This window comes from Trichosurus vulpecula, chromosome 6 (genome assembly GCF_011100635.1).
Source record: "Trichosurus vulpecula isolate mTriVul1 chromosome 6, mTriVul1.pri, whole genome shotgun sequence".
Classification (NCBI taxonomy): Eukaryota; Metazoa; Chordata; class Mammalia; order Diprotodontia; family Phalangeridae; genus Trichosurus; species Trichosurus vulpecula.
Window position 1 is genome coordinate 237834858 of NC_050578.1, and position 26472 is coordinate 237861329.

A 26472-nucleotide genomic window follows, 5' to 3' on the forward strand; every position below is an offset into this window, starting at 1 on the left:
AGTCCTACACCCAGAACCAGCAAAATGTCCCCTGCAACCTCTTTCTGACCATTTGTCTGACCCCTTTACTAGTTTTCGGTTAACAGCTCCGAAAGCTGCCAAAGCCGCTGCTACTACCACTCACAGCTCTCTGAAGTCCATCACTTTTGCTGCTGTCATGTGCACTCTAGGCTAGCCCCAAGTCTGGTGTCACAGACCTTTCCTACCGACCTCCCAAGTTTTCTTAGGCTGGAAAAAAAAATCTCACCCTAACCTTTTGTTGACTCTGCACCTCCAAAATTTGGTTTGAGGAGTTATTTTAAAGTTTCTTGGAGGGAAGTGTTAGGGGGATTCAGGTTGGTTGCTGGCTGTACTTCATCGTCTTGCTCTGCCCATGAGTGACTATTTTCTATCCTACTAATGAAAAGACGACATCTGGGGGAAAATTTCAAAAGAACTTCCCAAGATACCAAGCAACACATACCCCACCAACTAGACTCTGTTTGTCCAAAATAATCGAAACTAACAGCAGAAACTAACAGCAGAAAAATTACTCTGATCTTTTTTTTTCAGATGTTGGGAAAGATAGTTATGTAGAAGACTCTGAACATGGTACTGATGAAGCTCAGCTCATCAAAGCCAAGGTCACCATAAGAAAACCAGAAACCATGACTAAGGTAATGCGCGAATGGCGAGTAGAGCCAAGCTGCAGATGTTTAAGCCAGTATCTGCTGTGTCATCACTTTTTAGCTCTTTCTGAGGGTAAATGGGGCAGTTTTCTGGTGAATCATTTAAGAACACAGAGGACATTTGGTTTAAAAGTGGAAGAGGAAGATGGGAAGGGAATTTAAAATCATTAAAGGAGTTCTTAGAGAATGGTTTCTATAGTTGTTGTTCATTTGTTTCAGTTGTGTCCAACTGTTCATGTCCCCATTTGAGGTTTTCCTGACAAAGATACTGGAGTGGTTTGCCATTTCCTTCTCCAGCTCATTTTACAGGTGAGGAAATTGAGGCAAACAGGATCAAGTGACTTGCCCAGGGTCACACAGCTAGTAAGTGTCTGAGGCTGGATTTGAACTTGGGTCTTCCTGACTCCAGGCCTAGCACTCTATCCATGGTGCCACCTAGTCACCATACATATGGGAAGAACCTCTTTTTGAAATTCTTGATTTAAACTTGCATGGTGACAGTCTCTTCTCTGTACTGGTTTGTGGCACCAAATACTCGGAGAAATCATTTGTATCTTTGTAGAATGTATGTAGCAATCAAGCAGACAAGCAGCAATCATTTATTAAGTATGTTTTTGTGCCAAGAATATTGCTAGGCCCTGAAGAAGCAAAAGCAAATAGAATACAGTCTCTACGCACATCAGAGATGACGTAGAAAGGATCCTTGTTGAGGAAGGTACTGCACAAGTAGTCCTCTGAGGACCCTTCTTACTTCTATAAAATTTCATTTCTATATTGTGATTTTTATGAAAAGAGAACACAGTCCAGCCCTTTCTATCATGTCATATTTGGATATCTATCCATTAGATTAATGAGCTCCTTGGCCTTTCTTTGTAACTACAGCATTTAGTACAATGCCTGTCACATAGTAGGCACTTAATAAAATCCTATTGATCGACTGAGCCTTCATTTCCCAAGAAACTTATATCCAAATGGCAAATGAGCAGTGCTAATATCTAAGTTTCTAATTTTCCCTGAGTATCAAAGATCCTCTTCTCATATATAAATTATTCTGCTTTTTTTTACTCTTTTTATTAGTCATACAGGATTGTTATTAGAAATGGCATCTTAAGATTTAAATGCAGCACCATCAGAGACTGAGTTTCAATATCTTGCATGCAGGGAAGGTTTAGAAAATAACTTTTTCCCTGCTGTCTCCTTGTCTATTGAATGTCGAGTATGAAGATCAGATGATTAGCTTCAGACTCATTGCCCCAAACCTGTCTGGGCAAAGCAAAGGGTCCTCTACCATATGGTCTGTGGATGGCTCTGTTTCTTATTTATTAACACCCTAGTATGTGTCTGGTATTGCTTTGTGCAGGATCAAAGAGAAAGAGAAGATTTTCCCCATCTTCAAGTCACTTAATGTCTAATTGGCTCACTGCCTCATGTTTCTCCCTACTCAAATCCATCCTCTCATTCAGTGGTATCAAATTCTCCATACCTAAGGATTCATAGTGGTACTTTTTTACTTAGAAAACCACATACAAACATTTCTTAAGATCTTTTGTATTTTTTTTGTTTCCAGTTTCCTTTTTGATCGAACTAAGGCAGCACTAGGCCATGGGCTGGGGGTTTGGCACCTTTACATAGCAAAATGATTTTCCTAATGTGAAATTCTAATCATTTCATTCACTTCCTCAGTAAATTCCAGTGGTTCCCTATCACCTTTTGCATCACATATACACTCTTCAGTTTGGTACTTAAAGTCCTTTGCCACCTGTCCCAAAGTATCTCTTTTCAGCCTAATGCAGCACACACATGACCCCACCTTAGGCACCTTTTGGTCCAGTAAAACTGACTTTACTATTCCTCATAGGTTGCAATCCATTTTCATCTCTGCACCTGTGCCTTGAGTACATTCCCTCCTCACCTCCACATCTTTAAACCCCTACCACCTTCATGAATGAAATTAAATGATACATTCTATATGAAGCCTTTCTCAGTCACCTAGGCTGCTAGTGCCTTCACTCTCCAAATGATTTCATATCAATTCTGTTTCTGTGTATGTCTGTGTTGTCTCTCCCACTTCATAGCAAATTCCTTGAGAGAATGGACTGATTTACTTTTATGTACCTATGGCACCTGACATAGTGCCTGGCACATAGAACGCACTTACTAAATCCTTATGGGATGACTGACTGAATCTCAATAATGAGACAGGTGCATAAAGGTCATACATTGGCTATTAAGTTTCAGGGCTAGAAGTTGTAACCCATAAGAGATCATCGATAAGTGTCCGAACAATTGCTTTTGAAACCCTGGATTGTTTCTGATACATTCTGTCTTTGTGAATATGAGAAGGACTTTGCAAGTCTTAAAACACTATATTGTGATTCTATCCAGCTTTGCCTTTTTAGCAGACAAGCAGATAAGACTGGGGAATAAGTATTCTACATACATTCTCTAGAGCTCATGGCAAGGAATTGTTCAGTCCTTGCAGGTCAGGTCTGCCCTGTATCTCAGCACTAGTTAAAATGCTTCAGGAGATGCAGTGGCCATTGGGCGTCTACACCTCCTGCCTCTCTGCTATATATCATTTGTCAACCACACATAAATGTCAAATGTTAGGATCTGAGCTGTAAGCTATGATACATGGTAGCTATTTGCTAGATCTATAAATTCAGGTCCATGCTTGAGCCAAATAGATCCCTAGGGCCAAGGGGTGGTTCATGGGAGGTTGGAGGATGAGAGACAACGGCAGGAATTGATCCTTGTTTGGTTTTGACCCTGAATTTCCTCCAACATTACCCAACTAAACAGGGCCTGCTGATTTGTAGTTTAGCATTTCACTGATGACTCAGCTTTCTCTTTGGGAGCATCCTTGGTTTTTCTGGATTGTGAGGCAAGGATGCCCTCAGGAGGTGATTCAGGCTGTTTGCCCCTTCTAGAATGACATGAGCCTGGTACTTGGGGAATTGTCTCTTGTAGTAGCTATGAGTATTGCTGTTTTTACACAGTGTTCTGGCCCTTCCCTTGCCATCAGTCTATCAGTAGGTATTGTTTCTGGATGACCAGAATCTGGATGCTTTGAGATCAGCATTAAAGGAGAGAGAGCAAAAAAGGGGAGGGGAAGAGCCTTGTCAGAATCCCTGGTGTCCTTTATGTTGGAAAATAAAATATAGGATCTATAAGTGGCACAGTGGATAGAGTATTGGACTTGGAATCAGGAAGACTTGAGTTCAAATTCTGCCATAGTTAATTACAATCTTCTTGACTGTTCTCATCTGCAAAAGGCATGTAATAACATAGCTCCTACCTCACAGAATTGTTAGGATCAAATGAGTCAAAGTATGTAAAGTGATTGGCAAATGTTAAAACACTGTCTAAATGCTAGCTATTATTCTAGCACAATGGAAGGTGTATTATATTTGTAGATAAAGGTCTTGGTTTTGATTCCTGGCCCTGATATTTACAACTTAGATAGCTTTTGATAAGTCTGCAAAATTAAGTGATTGAGCTGGCTGCCATCTTGATCCCTTCTAAGGTCTCAACCCCTGATCAACAAGGAGAATAGGCATATACATGAGTATACCCAGTGCCTAAGTGCCCTAAATGGAATATTCCAGATAATAAGGAGACCAAACCACATTGTATGAGCCACTAAGGTTAGCCAAGAAATCATGGTCATGAAATATATGAAGGCATAAAGAGGCAGCTAAGTAGCATGATGGATAAAGCTCTGGGCCTGGAGTCAGGAATACCTGAGTTCATATTCCATCTCAGATATTTACTAGCTATATGACCCTGACCAAGTCGCTTAACCTCTGTTTGCCTATTTCCTCCTCTGTAAAATGCAGATAATGATAGCACCTACCCACTAGATTGTTGCGAGGGTCAAATGACATTTGTAATGTGTTTCACAAACCTTAAAGTGCCATATCAATGCCATTATTTTTATCATGATCATTATCATTTGTGACCCTGGGCAAGTCACTTAACCCTCTAAACCTCTTAAATATAAATCACTTAAATCACTTTGAGCTCTTAAATAGAGATAATAATAGTACCTACCTCACAGAATTGTTGTTAGAATCAAATGAGACAACATGTGAAGCTCTTCGCAAGCCTCAAAATTCCATATAAATGTTAATAATATCACTGTTATTACATGAAGAGTCATCATGGTTTTTTTTAAAGGCAAAACCAAAAACAGAATGACCTTTTTCTCTTTGGTCACAAAGGGCAGAACCAGTACAAAGAGATGAGACAGATAATGACCTTTAGAGATACTCACATACAAAAGAGACTGAATTTCATATAACTAGGGAACTTTAAGCAGAGTCTGGATAGCCATTTATAAATGATGTTAGACTAGGAGAGATTCATTCTTCACACAGGCAGGGCCTTGGACTAGATGACCTCAAAGGTCTCTTCAAGCTGCTACATCCTATTATTCTTTGCATTTGTCTGACCACCCAGTAGGTTCATTGACCCATTCCCCTTGGCTCCATTGATATTCTTGATACTCAGGGCCTCATTTTCCTGGTAAACTCAGTGGTTTCCTCAAAATTTATAGGATAGATACTTGAATATTTGATATCCTGTCATAATTCTTCTCCTCTGTTATCCTGACTATAGGCAAGTGGGATTTCCTTTAGGGGGACTGGCTCCACACCTGATAGTTGTCTCTTACGAAGAGAAATTACCTGTGTGCCAACCGAGGAGTCTTGCCTAATCTGAAACTTGAGGTTCTGAGCTGGATCTTCTGCTTTTCTTTCACACTGTCTGCCTTATTCCTAAGATTTTAGCCAAACTGTTTGAATTTATTTTGTAAATTAAGCTAGATGGTACATTGGATAGAATTCCCGGCCAGGAGTCAGGAAGACTCACCTTTGTGGTGAAAACCACTGAGCAGCAATAACAATTTTTTAATGCTTCTGCATTGTTTTGTTTTTTTCTTTTCCTTTGAACTTTCCAGTGATTCACCCACCTGGAGATATTTTTAGCTTGGGTTAATTGTATTTATTGCCAAGTGCCCCCCATGTAATTGAGAAACAATGAAATTTCCTTAATGCACTAATGAAGTTTAACAAGATGACATGGCTCTTTTTGAAGACAGCCTCCTAAGATCATTGCACACCCACAGGAAGAGATGCCCACCTAGCTCAAGGACACCATACCGATCCCAAAAAGCATGTTGAGCCATAAGTAATGGTGGATGTGGTCTGGGCCACAAATGTTGCTCTTGAAACAGATTTTGGCAGCAAGCATAAGCACAGAAGACTATAAGAAACTTGACATGCCCATGGGCATATGTACAACAAAGGGATGAGCCAAGTCAGTCAAAACAGTCAGCCTAATATAAAATTTGTTTAACCATTTGTTAATTTTTTGGGATATATGAAAGAATCTATCACTGGTCATCCAAACAAGCAAAGGTGACGCTAGGCTGCATTATTAGAAACATAGAATTGCAAAGAATATTTTTTCCTCACACTTCTCAAATCAGTTATATACATAATAATATGTCCCTTGGGTGCAGACAGTGGCGGGGGGGACAGCATGAGGGCAAGGGCAATCATTTGCTTACTAGATTATCTATTCTATGAGGAAAGAGATTCAAACCCCAGCCTTCTAGACTGCAAAAACAACATCCTATCTGCTAAATTGTGTCGCCTTTTACTTCCCATTGGTGCCCCTAACTGGTCACTCCTCACTCTAATCCCTCCTCCCCTCAACTTCCAAAGTAATGTTTCTAAAGCTCAAATTCTGATTTTGCCACTAACCTACTCAGTAAAATTCAATGGCTCCCTATTACCCACAGGATCAAATAAAGTCCTCTGTTAGTCACATAGTGCTTTTCACAACCTGACCCCTCCACCTACCTTTTCATGCTTCTTACATGTTATTCTCCTCTGTATACTCCAAAATGCCAGTAGGGGAATCCAGTTGCTGTTTGCCACTGATGACATATCATTTTTGTGTCATTGTGCTAGTTGTCCTCTGTACCTGACATGCTCCACCTCCTCCTTTCCACCTCTTGGAGTTTCCCTGGTTTCCTTCAAGACTCAGCTCAAATCCAGCCTTCTCACCTTACCTGAGTGCTCTTTTCCCCCAGAAATCTTTCCCTCTGATATATACATATATATATATATAGTTATTTATATATATATATATATATCATATATACATATATAGTTATTTATATGTATAACATATATATAAAGTTATTTATATATATATATATATATATATATATATATATATATATATATTACATTATTTAATGTTATCTTCCCAAGGAAAATATGACCACCTTCAGGGCATGGACTTTTTTTTTGCCTTTCTTTGAATTTCTAGCACATAGTACAGTGCCTGGCATACAGTAGAAAACAAACGCTTGGTGGCTAAGTACTGAGCGACTTGCAATCTACATTTGGGGTTGTTTTGTTTTTGTTTCTCAGACAGTTATATAACTGTATTAAAAATGTAAAAAGCATTCTAGCCCAGAGGCAATGCAAAAATAGGTGGTGAGACAGATTTGACCTGTAATTGACTGACCCCTCTTCTGATGAACAACATCTTCAAATATTTGAAGAGTTGTCAAATGAAAGAGAAATTAGGGTTTTATTGCATGGGTGTGGGGGGAGTTCATAACCAAGAGCAGTGGAAAGTTTCAGGGAGGGATTGCCTTAAAATGAGAGCTATCCAAAGCTTATATAGGCTAGCTGAACTCCTCCACTGAGTACAAACCCCTTCCCTACTTGTCCGGAGACATTACCTATTTTAATTATTGACTAAAAGGAAAGGGATGGCCTTTAATTTGAAAAATGTGGTCCTAACCCTCACCTCCATGATTAAGCCTACTTTGGTTGTTTTGTGTATAGACTTCATTTAAACTGTCATTTTATTTATTATTTTCCTTTGTCTCTCTTTGCTTCACTCCACATTACCTACTGTGAGTCTTCCTGTGTTTCCGGGAATTCTTCATATTCAGTATTCCTTCTGGAATTGTGATATTGGGGATAATTTCTAAGGGAACTGGTCAGATTCAGAAACTCTAGTAATAGCCTTGAATAGTAACTTGTGATGAGTGGCAAGCTGTGTGTGATCAGGAACTCTGTGTGGTTGTTGTTCTATACCTCAATGCCTAGTGCGTTGTGGGGTGGGGGTAAATGTAATGCAGACTTGTGATTTTTATCAATTTAGGGAATTCCCTGTGTGCAAACTCTTGAGATGTAGATCCACAAGTCATGAACCAATCAGCAAGTGTTATGTAGTCCATATGTGCTAGATATTTGTAGCCAGCTGTCTTAGTGAGTGAAACTAATGCTTTGAAAAATTGGGAGACAGGTAGAATTTGAACCCAGGTTTTCCTAACACTAAATCTAGCTTTCCATCCTCCATGCTAGACATCCTTTCATCTTGCACATACTAGGTTTATTTAATTGAGTGGAATTATAACAGCTGGGAATGGTCTAGCATTGTAGAATTCAATTGTAGAATTAAACTCTATTGAGGGTAGTTAGTTCTGTATCACTGGTGGTATCTTGTCATCCAAGGGAGGCTGGATGACCACTTGGTGAGGGGATTCATGCTCAAGGTAAAAACAAAATGAAATAACTCACCCCGTTTTTATTTTCCATCTCTGAGAATCACAGATTTTCCCCTTCTCAGTAGGCCATCCAAATCAAAGTTAACTTTGGTAGTTGTATGGAAGATAGATTGGGAGAGCAGACAGATGGAGGAAGAGAGACCAATTTGGAGGCTATTTCTATAGTCTAGGCCAGAGATGAATGAGAACCTAGACTAGAGTAATAATGATCCAATGAGTAGAAAAGAGTCCTGTTTAAAAGATGACAAGAACTTATCCATGAATAAATATTTGGCATGAGGGAGAGCAAAGAATCAAGGGTCACCGCCCAGGTTGGGAACCTGGGTGAGTGGAAGAATTGTGCTTAAAATAGAAATGGGGAAGCTGGGGGAGAATAAAGAGGGACGAATGGTTCTATGGAAAGATAAAGTGATTATGGGATGGAGCTACCTTTTCACCTGCCTGGATCCAGGTAGCATTTTTCTGAAGCTTTTTCTGAATATAACACATTTTATGGTCTATTATCCATTCATCTGGACACTAGCAGGCATCACAGCAGTTGTGATACCTGCTTCCTTGCTATTCAAAGGCAATTAGCAATAATCAGTATTGATTGCTATTGAAATGCTAATGGGTTGACAAACTTCTTAAAGAACGACTGAGCTTGGTGCAAAGTTGGAATATTGATACTGGAATAAACAAATTGAAGAAAGTTAGGCCAGAAGGATATATTCTATTTGTTTAAGTAGAAAAATTAGCTGATGATGACATTGTAACACCTAATCCTACATGGTAATGCTGGCATTTCATTAACCTAGCCTCTCTGAGTAAGCCTAATTTTTCCAAATAATCTTATCTTGGCAAGTTATATTATGAGCATTTTAAGAACAATGGACTTGGAGTCAAAAGGCATTGAGTTCAGGTCCTGACTTTCACTTTGATTTGGACATTAATGATAATGAGAGTTCACATATTCATCACCCTTTACAGGTTTGGGTGCAGAGGTGGGGAACCTATGGCCTTGAGACCACATGTGGCCCTCTAGATCCTCAAGTGCAACCCTTTGACTGAATCCAAACTTCATAGAACAAATCCTTTTATTAAGGACTGCAGAGTGCTTCCTTCTAGTAACCCTGTGATGTGGGAAATGATAGATTTACTGCCCGTCTATTGATGAGTAAACTGAGTCTTTGATGAGTAAAATGACTTTCCCCCAGCTTCATAGCTATGTATATATTGAGAGCTAAGATTCTGACCAGGTTCTTCCGACCCCACATCTACTGTTTTTTTTTTTGCACTGGACCATGGGGCCTCTAGACAGACTATAGGAGACCCAGGGGGATAAAATGAATGTGTTACCCTACCCCTCTATGCCTCAATGTCTTCAGTTACTAAAGAGAAAGAATAATAGTTGCACCATCTACCTTTCTTTGTGGTCATAGAAAACATTCTGTAAAACTGGAGTACCTTAGAAATGGAAGCTATCATTCTGAATATCTTTAATGTCATACTCAAGGCCATGTTTACACTGAGTTCAATTTGTTTCTTGCTTCGTATATTCCATGTTCACCACAGTGCAGGAAGATTGTTTCCCTGGCACAAAGCAATGTTACCTCAGTCTTTGGAGTCTTTTCATGTGTCATGGAGGGAGCCCTTTGGAGCTCTTTGCTTTGGCAGATTCTCAGGAACCCATCTACAAGTAGCTTATATGAGCCCTTATAATTGTGGTTTATGTTCTAAGTTGAATGGGCAGCTATAGAGTGTATTTCCAGCTCATTCTTTCATTGAGTACCAAACTTCTGTAGAGTATATAGATAAGGAAATGTCTCAACACAGTGTGTGTGTGTGTGTGTGTGTGTGTGTGTGTGTGTGTGTGTGCTGTGTGTGTGTGTGTGTGTGTGAGAGAGAGCAAGTATATGTGTGTGTAAAATCTTACTGACAGGACTCCATCCAATATTGAATCCTCTTTGGTGTTTTGTTATTCTGTCATTTTCAGCTGTGTTAGAATCTTTGGGATCCCATTTGGGGTTTTCTCGGCAAAGACGCCAGAGTGGTTTGCCATTCTTTCTCCAGCTCATTTTACAGATGAGGAAACTGAGACAAACAGGATTAAGTGACTTGCCCAGGGTTGCATAGCTAATAAGTCTTTGAGGCCCTATTCAAACTCAGAAAAATGAGTCTTCCTGATTCCAGGCTCAGCATTCTATACACTGAGCCAGCTAGCTGCCCCACAGAGGTGTTTAAAATTAGGAACTCAGTGACATGGGTGTCAAATATACAGATAATTGAATGCAAAGTAAATATAGTGTTATACCAAGTAATGTGAAGGGAAATAGAGACCTAATAAGTGGTAGGATCAGGAAAGGCATTTTGTAGTAGGTGGCATCCAATCTGTCCTTTGAAGGAAGACAAAGATTCTGATAGACCAAGGGGAAGATAAGGTGAAAAATAATGGCTTCCCCGGGTCTCACCACTGCCTACAGATGTATCAGTGACTCAACACACATCTATTAAGTGCTTAATGTACGTCAGATACTGTGCCAAGCAATGTGACTGCAGAGATTGAAGTGAATTATGGGAGAAACAATATGAATAGATTATGAATAGAAAAGGAATGCAAGGTAGCTTTCAGAGGGAGGGCACAAACAGCTAGAGATCCAGGAGAGGATTCATGGTTTTTAATGTTCTTGATTCTCCTCAAAAGATGACAAGGTGTTTTTGCTGCTATCTATAGTCTTGGAGAATTACTGAGAGTGGAGGCATCAAATATCAGCACCGGGGGCTACATGCAGCCCCCAACACTCGAGAGCGCTATCTAACCAGGTTAAAATGTGGTTCCTTTCTGATTTTAATGTTCTGATGTATTAGCAAAAAATAAATATATAACTGTTGTTTTCTCGGTCAATGTGAAGCCCACAGGCATCCTTATGTACAATTTAATGGCCCTCTTTTAGATTTGAATTTCATATCACTGGCCTAGAAGACTAAGAGGCCAAGTCACTTTGCACAGTTTTCAGACACAAGAATTCCCACTCCTCTCCCTAGCTCTATAGTGAAGCAAGATCCCATTTATTGAATGCAGCTATTGTAACTGCTAAAGGGCCCAGTTCTCTCTGATCTTTAGCATAAAGCCTGGGAAGTGTGCTGAGGAAGGCTCTCTGTGGACTTATGAAATGAGAGAACATGATTCCTTCTTAGCAATAATGCAGGAGGACTTTCCTTCTCTCTGACTCACAAAGGAAAATTGTTGTCAAAGTGCCCTAGAAATATTCATTCATTACCAGGGGGCAGAAGGAGTACATTAGGCCAGGAGCTATTCTCTCTTCTGCCAGGTGAGTTCTTCTAAGTAGTGTCTGTGGCAGGCAATCATGGGGTAGATTCATGAATCATTCACATATGGGTTACCTCCAGCAGTAAAATTGCAGGGCTTGAGTATTGGAAGGGCCTTTAGAGATTAGTCCAAGGCTCTCGCCTTCCAGATGAGGAAAAGGAGGCACACATTACTCAGTGATCAGCTGGAAAGCCACATAACTAATTATTGGCAAATAATACTTGTCTAGTGAGGAATCAAGGGCAAATTGTCATTGATCATTTGCTTCATTTTCTAGAAAAAAAAACTTTAAAAATATCTAAAAAATCATAAGAAAAAAAATTAATGCATGAATACAAAAGATCTGGGGCCTAAATCATCATATCACCTGGAGTGTGTGTGTGTGTGTGTGTGCGCGAGCGCGCGTGTGTATTTCATAAATCCCAGGTTAAAAATCCTTTCTTTAGAGGAAGATTTAGAGCCTCATGACAAAAGCTATCAGAATCACTAAGGGCACAGATTAATCATTTACTTATGAAGCTCCTACTATGTGCCTTCAGTATGCACATTGTATACACATTGATGCTCCCAAATACTGTAACTTCCTTGATTTTCAATCTTCATTTCCTATGACCTAAGCTGCCCACAGAGATGATGATACTGTAGCTCTTACCATCACCCATAAGTGTTCTATTTCTGAGGCCATGAACTCTGAAATGCCTTTATCTATTCATAAACTTTTACAATTCCATCTTTCCCTCTGTCTTATGTCCCTTAACCCTCTTCTTCCCTCTTTGTCATAACCTCTAATCCTCCTCTCCCCTAATTCTTAGGCCTTCCCCAACCCTGGCTTCACTCTTCTTCTTTCTCTATCTTCACTTCTTCTTGAACCATTTCACCTCTACACTGTTCTTTATAATTGAGTCCACTTATCCTATCACCTACCATGCCTTGCCAAACCCTAACCTTGGATTACTCCAACCATCTACTGCCTTTTCTTATTATCCTCTAACTACTGGATTGGGCTGTAGAAAAAAATCATGAAAGTATATGGACTGATTCCATTACAAATGTAAGTTATACAACCCCATCTGAGACCTACCCACATCAAGGCAGTCCTCCATCTCTCAAATTTATTTGTTCTCTCATTCACCCCAGTGACATTTCCAAATTTCATCATTCCCTACCCTCCAAGCCTCACAGGGTTCTTCCTTCTCTCCCTCTCTCATCTGAAGACTTTGTCTCATATAGTTATTCAGTGAGAGTTCCCTCTTCTCACCCCCATTTCATCTCACTCCAATTTGTTCCTCCACTGCTGCTCCTTCCTCCCTGTCTTACATGAAGAGGTGGCCCTTCTTGAACTCTTCTGCATGTACATGTGATCATATCCCATCCTGTCTTCTCCAGTGGATTTCCTGCTCATCTCCACTCTCTCACTAATCTCCAAATGCCTCCCTATCTACTGTCATTTGCTGTTGCCTTACAAACACATCTATGTCCCCACAATCTTCAAAGAAAAATCAACAAAACCTGACTTTATCTAAGCATTCCCACTATCATCATATACTTCTTTTTCTTAAACTCCTTGAAAGTCATCTTCATTAAACTCTTCCTCTTCTTTGCTCACTCTTTTAAACCTCTGAAGTCTGACTTCCAACCTTATCATTTAACTGAAACTGAAGTAACTAATAATCTATTAATTACCAAATAGTCTTTTTTCAGTTCTCATCCTTCTTGACCTCTGATATTAATCACACCCTTCACCTCTCTCCTCTCTAGGTTTTTGTGATACTTATTTTTTCTAGTTCTTCTACCTGCCTGGCTCTTCTTTCTCAGTTCCCTTTGCTAGGTATTCTCAACATGTCTGGACCAAAGAGAAACCACTCTCTATTCTTCCACATCCTCCCCTCTTACAAACTTCCTTCTTATTTTGATTTTGATTCTTAGTGTCAAGAATACTGCTATCCTTATAATCACTCAGGCTCACCATCTTGGTGTCATCCTCAGCTCCCTACTTTTACTCATCACATCCATCTAATCATTTGCCTTATCTTGTCATTTCAATATATGCAACATGTCTGGTATACATATCCTCCCCTCTACTCATAGCTGCCAAACTGTTGCAGGCCCCCATCACCTTAGACCTGAACTATTGTAATAGCCTTCTAGATGTCCTCCCTGCCTTAAATTCTCTCCAGTTCATTCTCCATTCAGCTTGGTAAAGCTCTGATTTCAACATGTCAACCTCAACTCAAATCCAGTAGCTCCCTATTACTTCCAGGATCAAATATATAACCTTCTACTGAGTTTTTGATGTCCTTCAGGACCTTGGCCCTTCCTGTCTTCCCAATCTTCTTATGCTTCTCTAACCTCCATATACTATGCAATCTACTGACCATAGTGTTCCTCACACTTGACACTGGCTAGTTATTGGTGTTATTTATTATTATTGATTGTGTCATTCATAATGTTGTGAGGTTCATTTAAAAAGAATATATGTATATAAATATAGAAATTATATATTCTATATAATAAATATCAATATATCTAATGTTCATGTATGTTTATTTATATGTAATATATATATGTAAAGAATTTTGCAATCATTAAACACAACATATATATGAGTTATAATCAGTATTATCATGGTAAGCACAACCCTGCCTGCCATAGACATTTCTGTCTCAAAGGGACCAATTTTTGTGAATCTGTTCCTAAATATTTTAGGATTATTAACTCATGCAGTCACTTTTTCACCCTCTATCAAATCACAGTTTCAGATTTCCTAAGTCAGCTAGAGAATTATTCTTAACTTTGCTGATTAATTACAGAGAAAATATATTTGCTTATTTTTTTCCCTGGGGGAACAATGGTTTTGTTTGATTTTACACCATTTCATACAGATGTTGTCTTGACAGAATCAATTATAATCATAGGTTTTGGCCTCATAAGTCTTGGGAAATAAATAAGAATTAAAATGTAATAAGTTTAAGGTTATTGAGATTATATATGACTGAAAAGGGAGATGGGCAAGTCACAGTTCAGCTCTAAATGAGATAAATGAAGGGATGTTAGGGGGAACAAAGTGAATTTGGAGTCAAGAGCTTTCTTTCTGGTCCTGATGCTTAGCTGCCCGTGTAAGCTTCAACAAGTTGTATAATCACTCTGGTAAGACAGTAACTGGGACAGAGAATAATTGGCTGTTTGGCCAAGGGCACCAAAATACACGGGATGAAAAAAATTAAATAGTTTTGAAAGACGTTTTATTTCATCATTATAGAAGCAACTAAACTTCACACCTAATTAGAAAGTAATTGGTTAAAAGAGGAAACTGTGAGATAGCACACATTTTTAATAAAAATCATCTATGAGCTCCTAGAATATTCAAGTCCCCTTTCCATTTAACTCAAAATTTTGTTAATTGCTTATTGTATTTTCCCCTGTATTCAAATTCAGTGGCAGCTAGGTGGCATAGTGGATAGAGTACCAGGCCTGAAGTCAGAAACACTCATCTTCCTGAATTTAAATCTGGTCTCAGACACTTGCTAGCTATATGTCTCTGAGCAAGTCATTTATCCCTGTCTGACTCAATGCCTCATCTATAAATTGAACTGAAGAAGGAAATGGCAAACCACTCCAGTATCTTTGCCAAGAAAACCCCAAATGGGGTCATGAAAAGTTGAACACAACTGAGACATCTGAAGACCATCAACAAAACAACCACTACGAATTGGAGTTTTTACTTAAGGGCATAGTTCATGTTGCTTGCTTTGGGAACCCCAAATGTGTAGCTACATATTAGTTCTCTGGACCGTGTTGCCATTTGTACCACCATAACCATGGGAGCTAGACAAAAGTCTCCAGGGCAGTAAATGCCAAAGTATCAAAGGAAAGAAATTAAAACTCTTCGAGAAGAGGATTGGGGAGAGTGATGATGTTCATAGCATAAAAGTATTTACTCTTATGCTGTGTCTGCTGAATCGTCTTAAACTCAGGTCCATGATATGAACTATTATTCAGATTCTCATTGCAACTGAAGGCTTTATCAGGGTCTTTCTCAGAACATCATGAATGTAAGTTATAATGATTTTGAATCTTTTTAGAAATCACAAGAGATTTTATTGAGTCTGTAAAAAAAAGACAAATGGGCTCCCTTGACATGGAAGGAAAATATGTGAATATTATGCCTAGTTTTGCAAAAGATATTGCATGTATTGATGACTTTTTGGGGTAGATTGACATTATTAATGTAGCTACCTGTAATACCTAATGTATATTTATTGAAATGTTTATATACATCCATATGTGTATATATATATATATATATACACACATATATATGCACATACATACACATATATATGTATACACATATTTAAGAGAAATTAATATAATTATGTTAATAATAATAGCACATAAAGCTTTTGGGATTTGCAAATGCTTTATAAGTATTAGCTAATTTTATGCTCATAAAAACCATGAGGGATAGGTGCTCTTATTATCCCCATTTTACAGGTGAGGAAGCTGAGGGTGAAATATTAAGTGACTTGCCCAGGGTCACACAGTCTTAAGTGTCTGAGACTGGATTTGAATTAGGTCTTTCCCGCTCCAGGTCCAGCATTCTATCCACTTGACCACCCACCTGATTATTGCAACTGAGTATTGAGCCCTAAAATATGAAACTGCAGCTACTTGCAGAAATGTTTTTGTGTTGCATTTGTATTTTCCACCAGAATTGTGATACCAGCATGAAAACCCTGCCTGTGGCTACAGGCCAAAAGTTTATATGCAATTCATTCTTGGAGAGAAGTGTGGGGTCATAGAGACTTCCCCATGGTCACATAGTATGGGCCACAGGTGGAGTGTGGAACCAGGACTTTCTGACTCCAAGGACTTTCTCGTTATCCCATTATAGCATCAGATTGGTACAAATCAAACAATCAAGCTATAAATATTTATGAAATGTCTACTAGGCAGCAGGTGCTGAGCTAACAACTGGGGCTACAAAAGGAGGCAAAAGACAGCTCCTGTCCTCAAGGAGCTTCTAATCTAATGGAAGAGCTAAAACAAGGCAGGAAGAATAAATAGGAAATGATTAACAGAAGAAAGGCACTAGAATTAAGAGAGGTTGAGGAAACCTTCCTGTAGAAGGGTTTTAGTTGGGGCTCAAAGGAAGCCAGGGAGGTCAGTAGCCAGAACAGAGGAGAGAGAGCATTATAAGCATGGGAATAGCCTGAGAATATGCCCAGAGCCAAGGGAAAGGGTCTTATTTATAGAACAAGCCAGGAGGCTGGATCAAAGAGTATGTATTGGGGTAGAATGAGGGGTAAGAAGCACAGGTAGGAGAGGGTAGGTTATAAAGGGCTTCGAATGTCAAACTGAACATTTTGTATTTGATCTTGAAGGTAATAGGGAGCCACTGTAATTTGTTGAGTGGTGAAGAGAAATATAATTCAAAAATGTTCATATGCATTGGTATAAAGAGTTTTCTCCTCCTATAAGGATTCTTATACCAGTGTAATAACAGATACTGATATCCCAACTCCAAAAAAGTGCTTTAAAGATTTCAAAGTGCCTTCTTCACAACAACTATGTAAGGTAGGTGGTAGCAAGTCTTATCAAACCCTGTTTACAGACTGGGCACATGGATATTCATAAAGATTTTGACCTGTCTATGGTGTCGTGCCTCTCAAGTACCAGAGCTAGGACGTCAGCTTAGTTGAATCCTAGCAAGTATAGATTCTCCAAATAAAAGGATGAGTTTCTGATTTTTGTTCCAATGGAGAAATATGATTGTTAGCTCACACCCTAAAGTTAAGCATCCACTCCCAAAGACTCCCACTAAGGGAATATGCTCAGGGGAAAGGGCCAGCATTCTGTCCTTCATCTGAAGGATGCTTTCAAAAAGTCTTGTCACACAAAACTTGGACAGTGGCATGGATTTTCAATGAATGTACCCAAAGGGCCAATTCTGTCCAAGGCATGTGTACAAACAAATTATTTGGGGAGTAGCATAGTTCTTTTTTGTTACTGTTAGCAAAAAAATGTAAGTTTTCCAAGCAGAAAGGATCAGTGTTAAATCTAGATTATGAAAATAGTTTGTTTCCTTTTTAAACAACTGAGAAGTGGGCTTCTAAAAATCAGGCCTGATCTTTGAGTATTTTAGAATATTAAGGTTCAAGAATTTAGTTGCAGAAAATGCAGGACAGCTGTCTTTAGCTCCCTGAGGCAGGTGGGAACATTTTATTTATTTATTTATTTATTTGTTTGTTTGTTTGTTTATTTATTTATTTATTTTTTTGACGTGCACTTTTTAAACTTTGAGTTCCAAATTCTCTCTCTCCTTCAAACCTCTCCTCCACTCATTGAGATGGCAAGCAATACTATATAGATATCAACATTTTAAAACATGGGCTTTAAAAAGGATCTTTTATACCATTAAGATTTCTCGTTTAGTCATGCACGTGCAATACATGGTAACCTTACTGAGGAAATCTTTTTTGTGGTTGATTTTTGCTGTTATTGAGTTGTTTCAGTCATGTCTAACTCTTTGTGATCTCTTTTGGGGTTTTCTTGGTAGAGATACTGGTGTGGTTTGCTATTTCCTTCTCCAGCCCATTTTACCGATGACGAAACTAAGGCAAATAGGATTAAGTGACTTGCTCAGGATCATGCAGCCGGTAGATGTCTGAGGCCAGATTTGAACTCAGGAAGAAGAGTCTTCCTGACTCCAGGCCTGGCATTCTATCTATTGTGCCACCTAGCTACCCTACCCCTGAAAGAATCTAGGGTAATTAAAATCTAGGCATCCATGAATTAGGGAGTCATATGTACCAGGATACAGTAAAATATACAAGGGTGGGTTGTGGAGCTCTTTCAATTTATTGTGGTTTCAAATGAGGGAGGCAACATTTATAAAAGTTTTTTTTTTTTAATTTCCTCACAGGATGATGAAAATACTTACTCTTCCCTGAATGTAAGAGAAAAAAAAATCCCGTGATTTGTTATCTCATGTGTTTGAATTAATAAGTCAGTTATGCATTTCTTGAGCACTTACTGCATGCCTGACATAGTGCTAAGCACAATACAAAGACAAGAACCTGGTTGCCGTCTTTAAACAGCTCCTATATGAATGGCAGAGACAACACGCTAATAACTCTCTGCATATAAGCTATATACAGTGTAAAAGATCATCACAGAAGAAACACAGTGGAGTGGTGGAGGTGGGGGAGGCAGAATCGGGAGAGACCTCCTGCTGAAGGTGGGATTTGAGCTGAATCTTGAATAAGGCCAAATAAAATAGGCAGAAGAAAAGTGAATATTTAGGCATGGATGGATGACAGCCCGTTTAAATACATAGAGATTGGAGATACAGTGTTTTCTGTTAGAAACAACAAGGTCAGTGTGGCCAGATCACAGAATGCACAGAGTGCCTGAAGGCATTATGAGGCTGCCATGTTTCATTTCATATTCATGCTCTGCCATATTACCAATAAAGGAGTACGTAGAAAGAGGAAAAAAGGACAAAGGGAGGGAGAGTGGAATTAGTAAGTATCTATTACGTGCCAGCACTGAGCTACAAATATTAACTGTTTTAATCCTTACAACAACCCTGGAAGGTAGGTGCTACTATTATCCCTGTTTTACAGTTAAGAAATTGAGGCAGATAGGGGTTAAGTCATTTACGTAGGTTGCAAGTAGTAAGGCCCAGATGTGAACTTGGATCTTCTTGAGTCCAGGCCTACCATGTTGTCTCTTCTGCAATGTAGCTGCCTGTGCCAAGAATTGTCCTAAATGCTAGGGACCCAAAGTTGAAATAAAAAACAATCCCTGCCCTCAAAAGGAGCTGCTTATATTCAACTGGGAAAATGGTAGGGATGGTGTGAATGTGTAGTGAGAAAATTTAATAGACTAAGCAAAAAAATTGAGATGATAATTCTAGCATGTATCAGAATATAAAATACACCCAACAATACTATCTGCATGTTTATATAAAACAAAATTTACATCAACAATAAAATGTATCATGTGTCTGGGCATTGATGTTCAATGGCACGTGAAACCTGTAAAAAGACAATTGTAAAAAAAAATTGACAAAGGAAGGAAGAACTGCCAACTTGAAGGCTATTTCTTGCTCATGGTTGGATCTAATTATTATAACAATAATATAATAATACCAAAATTAATTTGTGAAAGTTATTCAATAAAAACAAAAATACCAATAGGCTATTACAGAGTTAATAAATATTTTCTGACAGAATTCATATAGAAGACTAAATGAGAAAAGCTATTAAATGACTACAAAAAGTTCATGAAGAAGGGCTCTTTCTGCCAACTTTTAAAACACTGGCCCTTATAAGAATTGTTTTGTTGTTGTTGAGTCTTTTCCGTTGTGTCCAACTCCTTGTGACCCCATTGGGGTCTTCTTGGCAAAGATACTAGAATGGTTTGCCATTTCCTTCCCCAGCTCATTTTACAGATGAGGAAACTGAGAGAAACAGGGTTAAGTGACTTGCCCAGGGTCACACAGCTACTAAGTGTCTGAGGCCAAATTCAAATTCAGGACAATTCATCTTCCTGATGCCAAGCCCAGTGCCCTATCCACTGTGCCACCTAGCTACCCTGTAAGAATAGTTACTACTTGATAGATAAAATAAATCATTAGAACATAGTAGAAGCTCCAGAAATAGAACCTGGAGTATACAAAATAATATGGTTTGTAAAGAATAGAATCATAGATTTTGAGGTGAAGGTGATCTTACAAGTCATCTATTCAAACTCGATTTTACAGATTAGAAAAGTGAGGCCCAGAATGGTCTTTGGGATGTGCCTAGGGTCACCCAGAGGCAGAATTGGAACCCATTTCCTCTGTGCTCCAAATTCAGAGCTCTTCCTATTATGTCATCTTTGACTAGAGAAGAAGGTGAAGATCACATGATGAGAACAAAGGATAACCAATGAATGGTCTGTATGAGCTGTTGGTATCCTTGTAATGTTGAGAAACCTAGAGGAAAAAAATCCCAGTAGGTTAAGTAAGTCCTCTAGGGAGGATTTCTGAGAGAACAGCAATCATCTAAGTGTTTATTCATTCAGTAATGTGCTTACAAATGTTAATGCCCCTATTAAGCACAGCTAGGTGGCACAGTGAATACAATGATGGGCCTGGAGTCAGGAAGACTTATCTTCCTGAGTTCAAATGTGGCCTCAAAGACTATCTGTGTGACCCTGGGAAAATCACTCTACCCTGTTTGCCTCAATTTCCTTATCTGTAAAATAAACTGGGGAAAAAGTGGCAAACCACTCCAGTATCTTTGCTTAGAAAACCGGAAATGGGATCACAGAGTTGGACATGGCTGAAATGACTGAACAGCCTCAATAATCCTATTGAGAGAACCGTCTTTTCAGTTCCCTGTCTCTTTGGATAGATAGTACCTAAAAAAGATGACTTTTCTGAGACATGAAATGGAAATTAAGATGTAATGTTACTAAGTGAAATTCCATAAGAGTTTACTAAGCTCCTCTGCTGTACTAGGTATTAGTGATGGCAGAGACAAAAATGAAAAATACTTCCCACCTTAAAGTAGTTTACATTCTGTTGAGTGATTTCTGGCAACAAAACTATGAAGAATGATTACAGATTAACTACTTTTAAAATTATTTTGTTATGATATTTTAAAAGGAGGCCTCTAATCATTTCCATTAAGGTGATAGTCAAAACTTGACTCTTAAAAAAGTATTTATTTCAGAGACTCAGGAAAAGGAGGAAGTAAGGAAAACTGCAAATTTATTTTACCAGTAGGCCTATTTAGATCTTAATAAACCAATCTCTTTCAAAGATGTGGCCTTCTGATTCCACTGAAACACCCAGGGAAGCTACCAATTTGAGATCAGAAAATGAAGAAAAGTTTAAAGTTACTTTGGAAATTAAAAAAAAAAAAGCAGAAAAATACCTGCAGCTGCTTTGTGACTTGGGCTCCATAGTGTCTGCTGAATTGGGGTTTGAGACTCAGACTGTTACTCTAAGATAACAGTTATATCTCTGTGGTTAAAACACTTTTCACGATGGATCCTCACAACAGTCTTTTGAGACGCAGCAGGTAATTAATAATAACTGAGGAAACAATCTGAGCTATATTATTTATTAGCAAAACAGATTAGTGGACTCCCCAGTCAGCCCAAAGACCCTGAATATAGAGTGAGACAGATTTTTATATATTAAAAAAATTAATCAACTAAGGTCAATTAATGTTTAAAAGTACTTAGCAGGATAGAAAATTAGGTAATCTGATTTGTAATTGGGGAAAAGATTGGGAACTTTCTAAGTTGGAAAGGGGAAGAGTGAGTTTCAGTCAAGTTGGGAGGGGGATGAATAGGTTTCAGGATCTTCTTTCTTCTCCCAGAATTGAGAGATGCTAACTAATTGCATCCACCTGCATTTATGAAACAATAGAAGGCTTATATCATCGAGTTTCTCATGGATAATTTGCAGAAAAACAAGGTAAAGGATAATACATATGGCGGCACAAGATGGACTCAGTGTTCATAAGGCATAATCTCAGTATTTCTTTTGATTGCCATGCCAAACCAACTCCATTCCATCACCGGTTTTCATTCAGTTCATCAGATAAGAATCATTACCCTTTTCCTATAAGCGAGGAGAGAGATAGCATATTATGGTAGGGAGAGGGCCAGCCCTGGAGAAAGACCTGGGATCAAATCCATCCTGTGGCATACGCTAGCTGTCAAACCTCTCACTGGCAAACGTTTCACTGTTCTCTAATGTCAGGAAATGAGATGGGAGCTACTGACTTAAAATGACAGTAGTCTGTGTTCTGGAGGAGAAGTGGCAAGAACAAAAAATGCACATACATGATGGAGGTGAGGCTTAATTGAATGTGGTCATGTAGCCAGTGAGTGGTGGTGGTGGGCCTCAAACACAGACCTTCTGACCCTATCTCTAGCTCTCTTTATACAACACAGTACTGTGCATGAGGCTCAGTCGCTCTAGCTCTAAAATATGAAAGAATTAAAAGTTTTGTCTGCTAGATCTTTCTTGCCTTCAGTGACACATTTTAGTCCTAGGTCAAGTCCTATGATATTTGCCTTCCCTAACGAACCGGAACGATTGAAATCCTTATTTATAAAAACAAAACAAAAACCAAAAAACTCACAAATGTGGAAAATGGTTAATTCAGTCCAGGAGAAATGAGATGATGCCTCAGATACAAAATTGTATAATGAATCATGCACAGATATTTGTACTTTTTCATCGTCTACAGAGAAGCAAAGGCATTCAGTTTTCCCTGAACTGTGCTAGATTTTAGGTGAACTGAGGTCTACTTTCATCCACCACTGAAAAATAGTTTTGTATTCAAAGAATTTCTTTTTAAAAACCTACTGTCCAATTCCTGAAATTGTTAAAACACCAAGCTATCCCTGGATGGAACAATCTATCTTTTCAGCATTCATGTTTTCCTAGTTCTGTACAGTTCATTATGGAACTCCATGGTCTCCCATGAATCAAAGTTGTGGGTAGACCTACGGGGAAAGGAGAGAGAACTATAGTAATCTAAATTTTATTTCCAATGAAGAGTGATTTCTTCTTTTTGGAGGGGGGAAGGCAAAGCAATTTGGGTTAAGTGACATGCCCAAGGTCACAACACAGCTAGTAAGTGTCAAGCATTTGGGGCCAGATTTAAACTCAGGTCCTCCTGCCTACAGGGCTGGTACTCTATTCACCATGCCACTTAGCTGCCCCTGAAGAGTGATTTTTGAGGTCAGCAAGGAAAGGTCATCAAGTCATAGATTTAGTACTGAAAGGGACCTGAGAGTCCCCCTCATTTTAGAAATGAGGAAACTGAGACCAAGAGAATTCAGGTGACATGTCTGAGGCAGGATTTGAATTCTGTCTTTCTGACTCAAACCCAACACTCACTTTATTGAACCGCAACAAATAAAGCAATAATAATAATAGTGTTTATATAGTGCTTTAAGGCTTGCAAAAGCACTTTCTATATGTTATTTCATTTAATCCTCACAAGAACTCTGGATAGATTATTGGCCTTGGAGTTAAGAGGACTAGAGTTCAAATCAAATCAGATACTTATTAAATTGTGACACTGGGCCATTTATTTAAACTCCTTCATCCTCAGTTTCCTCTTGTCTAAAAGCACCTACATCAGAGGTGCTTGTCAAGCCTATGTCAAGTACTATATTATCCTATTATTAGATAGAGGGAGCCTCATAAGGAAAGACATGGAAGCAGATAAGACGTGGTATGTACAGGCACCACAAAGTAGACCCAGTTGATCTCATCAGACTTGGAGGAAAAGGTTGGACAGGTAAGGTGAGTTCTTGTGAAACCAACAAAGGATGTGGTTCACGTAAGGCCATCCAAGCATGTGAGATTTCTGTCCGTGGCAGAATAAGGCAATTGAAGTCAAAGTATCGTTTTATGAAGTGCAATTTTTCTTCACCTGACAGAGGAAGGAGAAAAAATAATTCATCTTGGGTAAAATTATAGACCTAGAGAATGTTAGGGCTGAAAGGTACCTTGGAGAATAGTTCTTCCATACTCCTTATTTTACAGGGAGTTATACTATGACTTTTTCAAAAGTCTGAGAAATATGTTAGAAGAGAAAATATAAAAGGATCCTGCTAACCAACTCAAAATGAACTCCGTTCTCCCTGAGAATAAGGACTGGACTGGTTTTTTGCTTTCCTTTGTATCCCTGGAACTTAGCATGGTGCCAGCCACACAGTAGGGGCTTAATAGAGTTGTTGATTTGATCTAGTTTACCTACTACAGATTGCTTCAAAGTGGAGGGGTTTAAATTTAAGACACTCTTTTATGAATTATAGTTACTTATACCTGACAAGCAATAAAGAATATACACATCTGATATAAATATTGCAGAGGATGAAGCCCTTCTTTTCAAATGAAATTGAACATAAAAATCCTCTTTATAATATTCTGTTGTTGATTTTCTTAAATTTAAATTGTGTTCATTTATGTGCTTGAACTGGAACTGGGATTGACATAGAAGCTGCTACTGAAGAGACTCCCTCTATAACTAGAGATAAGCAACTGGGACACAGATTAAATGACTTGACCAAGGTCACACGGCCACTGTATCAAAGGTAGAATTTCAATTCAGATTTTGATCCTAGGGCCGTTTCTCTGTCCAGTACATAATGCTAAGTCTCATTATACTCCTCTTCCTCCCTCCCCCCCTCTCTCTTTCTCCCTCCCCCCCTCCCACTTTCTCTCTCTCTCTCTCTCCCCCGCCCTCTCCCTCCCTCCCTCCCTCATTTTTAAGTTCGTGATACATATAATGGAAGCAACATTTGTCATGGACTTAGAGTTCAAAGGCACTGATGACTAACTTTCCTCTCCAACATCCCTGATGAGTGATCTTCTGGGCTCTATTTGAACACCTACAGAGATGAGCCACTTACTACCTCAAGGCAATCCATTCCTCCCTTTGGAGAGTTCCATTTGTTACGAAGGTTGATCTTAATTATGCCTCCAGCTTTGACAATAGTAGACATTTAAAAGTGTTCATTGAATAAATGGAAGAACAAAAAGCTCAACAAACATGCTTTAAATTATTTTCTTAAAGGAGCTAGAGATCCAAAGATAAAAACAGATAGTCAGTGTCCTCAGATTTCAGGAGACTGAGGGGAAGATGGTACTAGTTGAAGTAAACTTACATCACTAATTTTCCTCATTTGCCCTCCCATACTATGTATGTAATAGCTTCCTCTATCATGAGTCAACTTAATGATGACTTAAAAACACCCCCACCATCAAAAGTGCCAATTCAGAACCACTGAGAGGGAGAATGCCTCAACCTAAACATACTCTGGCCTGCAGAGATGTTAAACTCACAGCCCACGGGCTTCATGGGCCCAGCAAAATTCCCAATTGCTGCCAACCAAATTAAAAATGTAATTGGGAAAGTTTAAGAATAAATAAAAGTACAGTATAATTAATGTTGATTTGCAGTTTTCTAAGTCAATATGCTGCTCATAGGATCTGTTTCTATTTGAGTTTTACATAACTGCTCTGGAGAATGGTCTTAAAAAGATATGAGCTTTAGCTGCTGCTTTTCTAAGTAATTTTTCTTTCAGAGACATTCTCAGTATTTATTTCCACATCAGCCTTTTGCTTAATTCAAGATGACTCTAGACCTACACAAGATAACAGAAAATCCCCTTTTGCCTTGATTTCCAAGGCCATATATGATTTTGGATCACCTCATCTCAGTGAGGAGTAGGAGTGGGGTAAGGAGGAATACAAAGATGAATAAAACTTGGTTGACGATCCCAGGGAGTTCATCATCTAGACTAGGGAGATACAATGCTTATGCATAAATATAACAGAAAGTAGAACATGATAAATCTTAGTTCTAAGCCTGTGATCCCAGGCAAATAATTTATCCTCCTTGAGAGTCAATGTAAGATGAAAGGATTGAGCCAGAACCCTTCTAAGATCCTTCCATTTCTTTATGTCGGATGGATGATCAGGAAAGACTAGCATATTGATGCCATATCTCTGGATGCACCCTAGCTTACTCAATGATGAGCCATTGAAAAGAGCAGACACCACACTATTGGTTGGGTCCCTTCTACATGCCCTGAATGAACCTTCCATGTATACTGAAATTAATATGACTGTACCATCTGCCACACTATAATGACTGACTCAGTGGTACACAAATCACTGTTTTCTTTAGACCTCTCTCTCTCTCTCTCTGCAAAATGACACCCTTGAAATAGATGTTCTCTTATCTTCCTTCCAGCTGTGTCAGCTCTTAGCACATAGTAGGCACTTTATAAATTCTAGTTGACTGAGCAGGAGCCTAATACTTCACTAAATTATAACCAGGTGGTCCAAAAGACAGATTGTTCTTCAC

The 26472-nt window shown here is 38.8% G+C and overlaps 1 protein-coding gene across 1 annotated transcript in view; it reads left to right on the forward strand.

Annotated features, from left to right (window-relative positions):
• Positions 1 to 26472, forward strand: part of ANO3 (anoctamin 3) — a 270486-nt gene that overhangs the window by 74400 nt on the left and 169614 nt on the right. The window contains exon 4 of the mRNA XM_036764751.1: positions 553 to 656. Within this exon, the coding sequence (XP_036620646.1) occupies positions 553 to 656 (104 nt within the window). The remainder of the gene's footprint in view (positions 1 to 552; positions 657 to 26472) is intronic.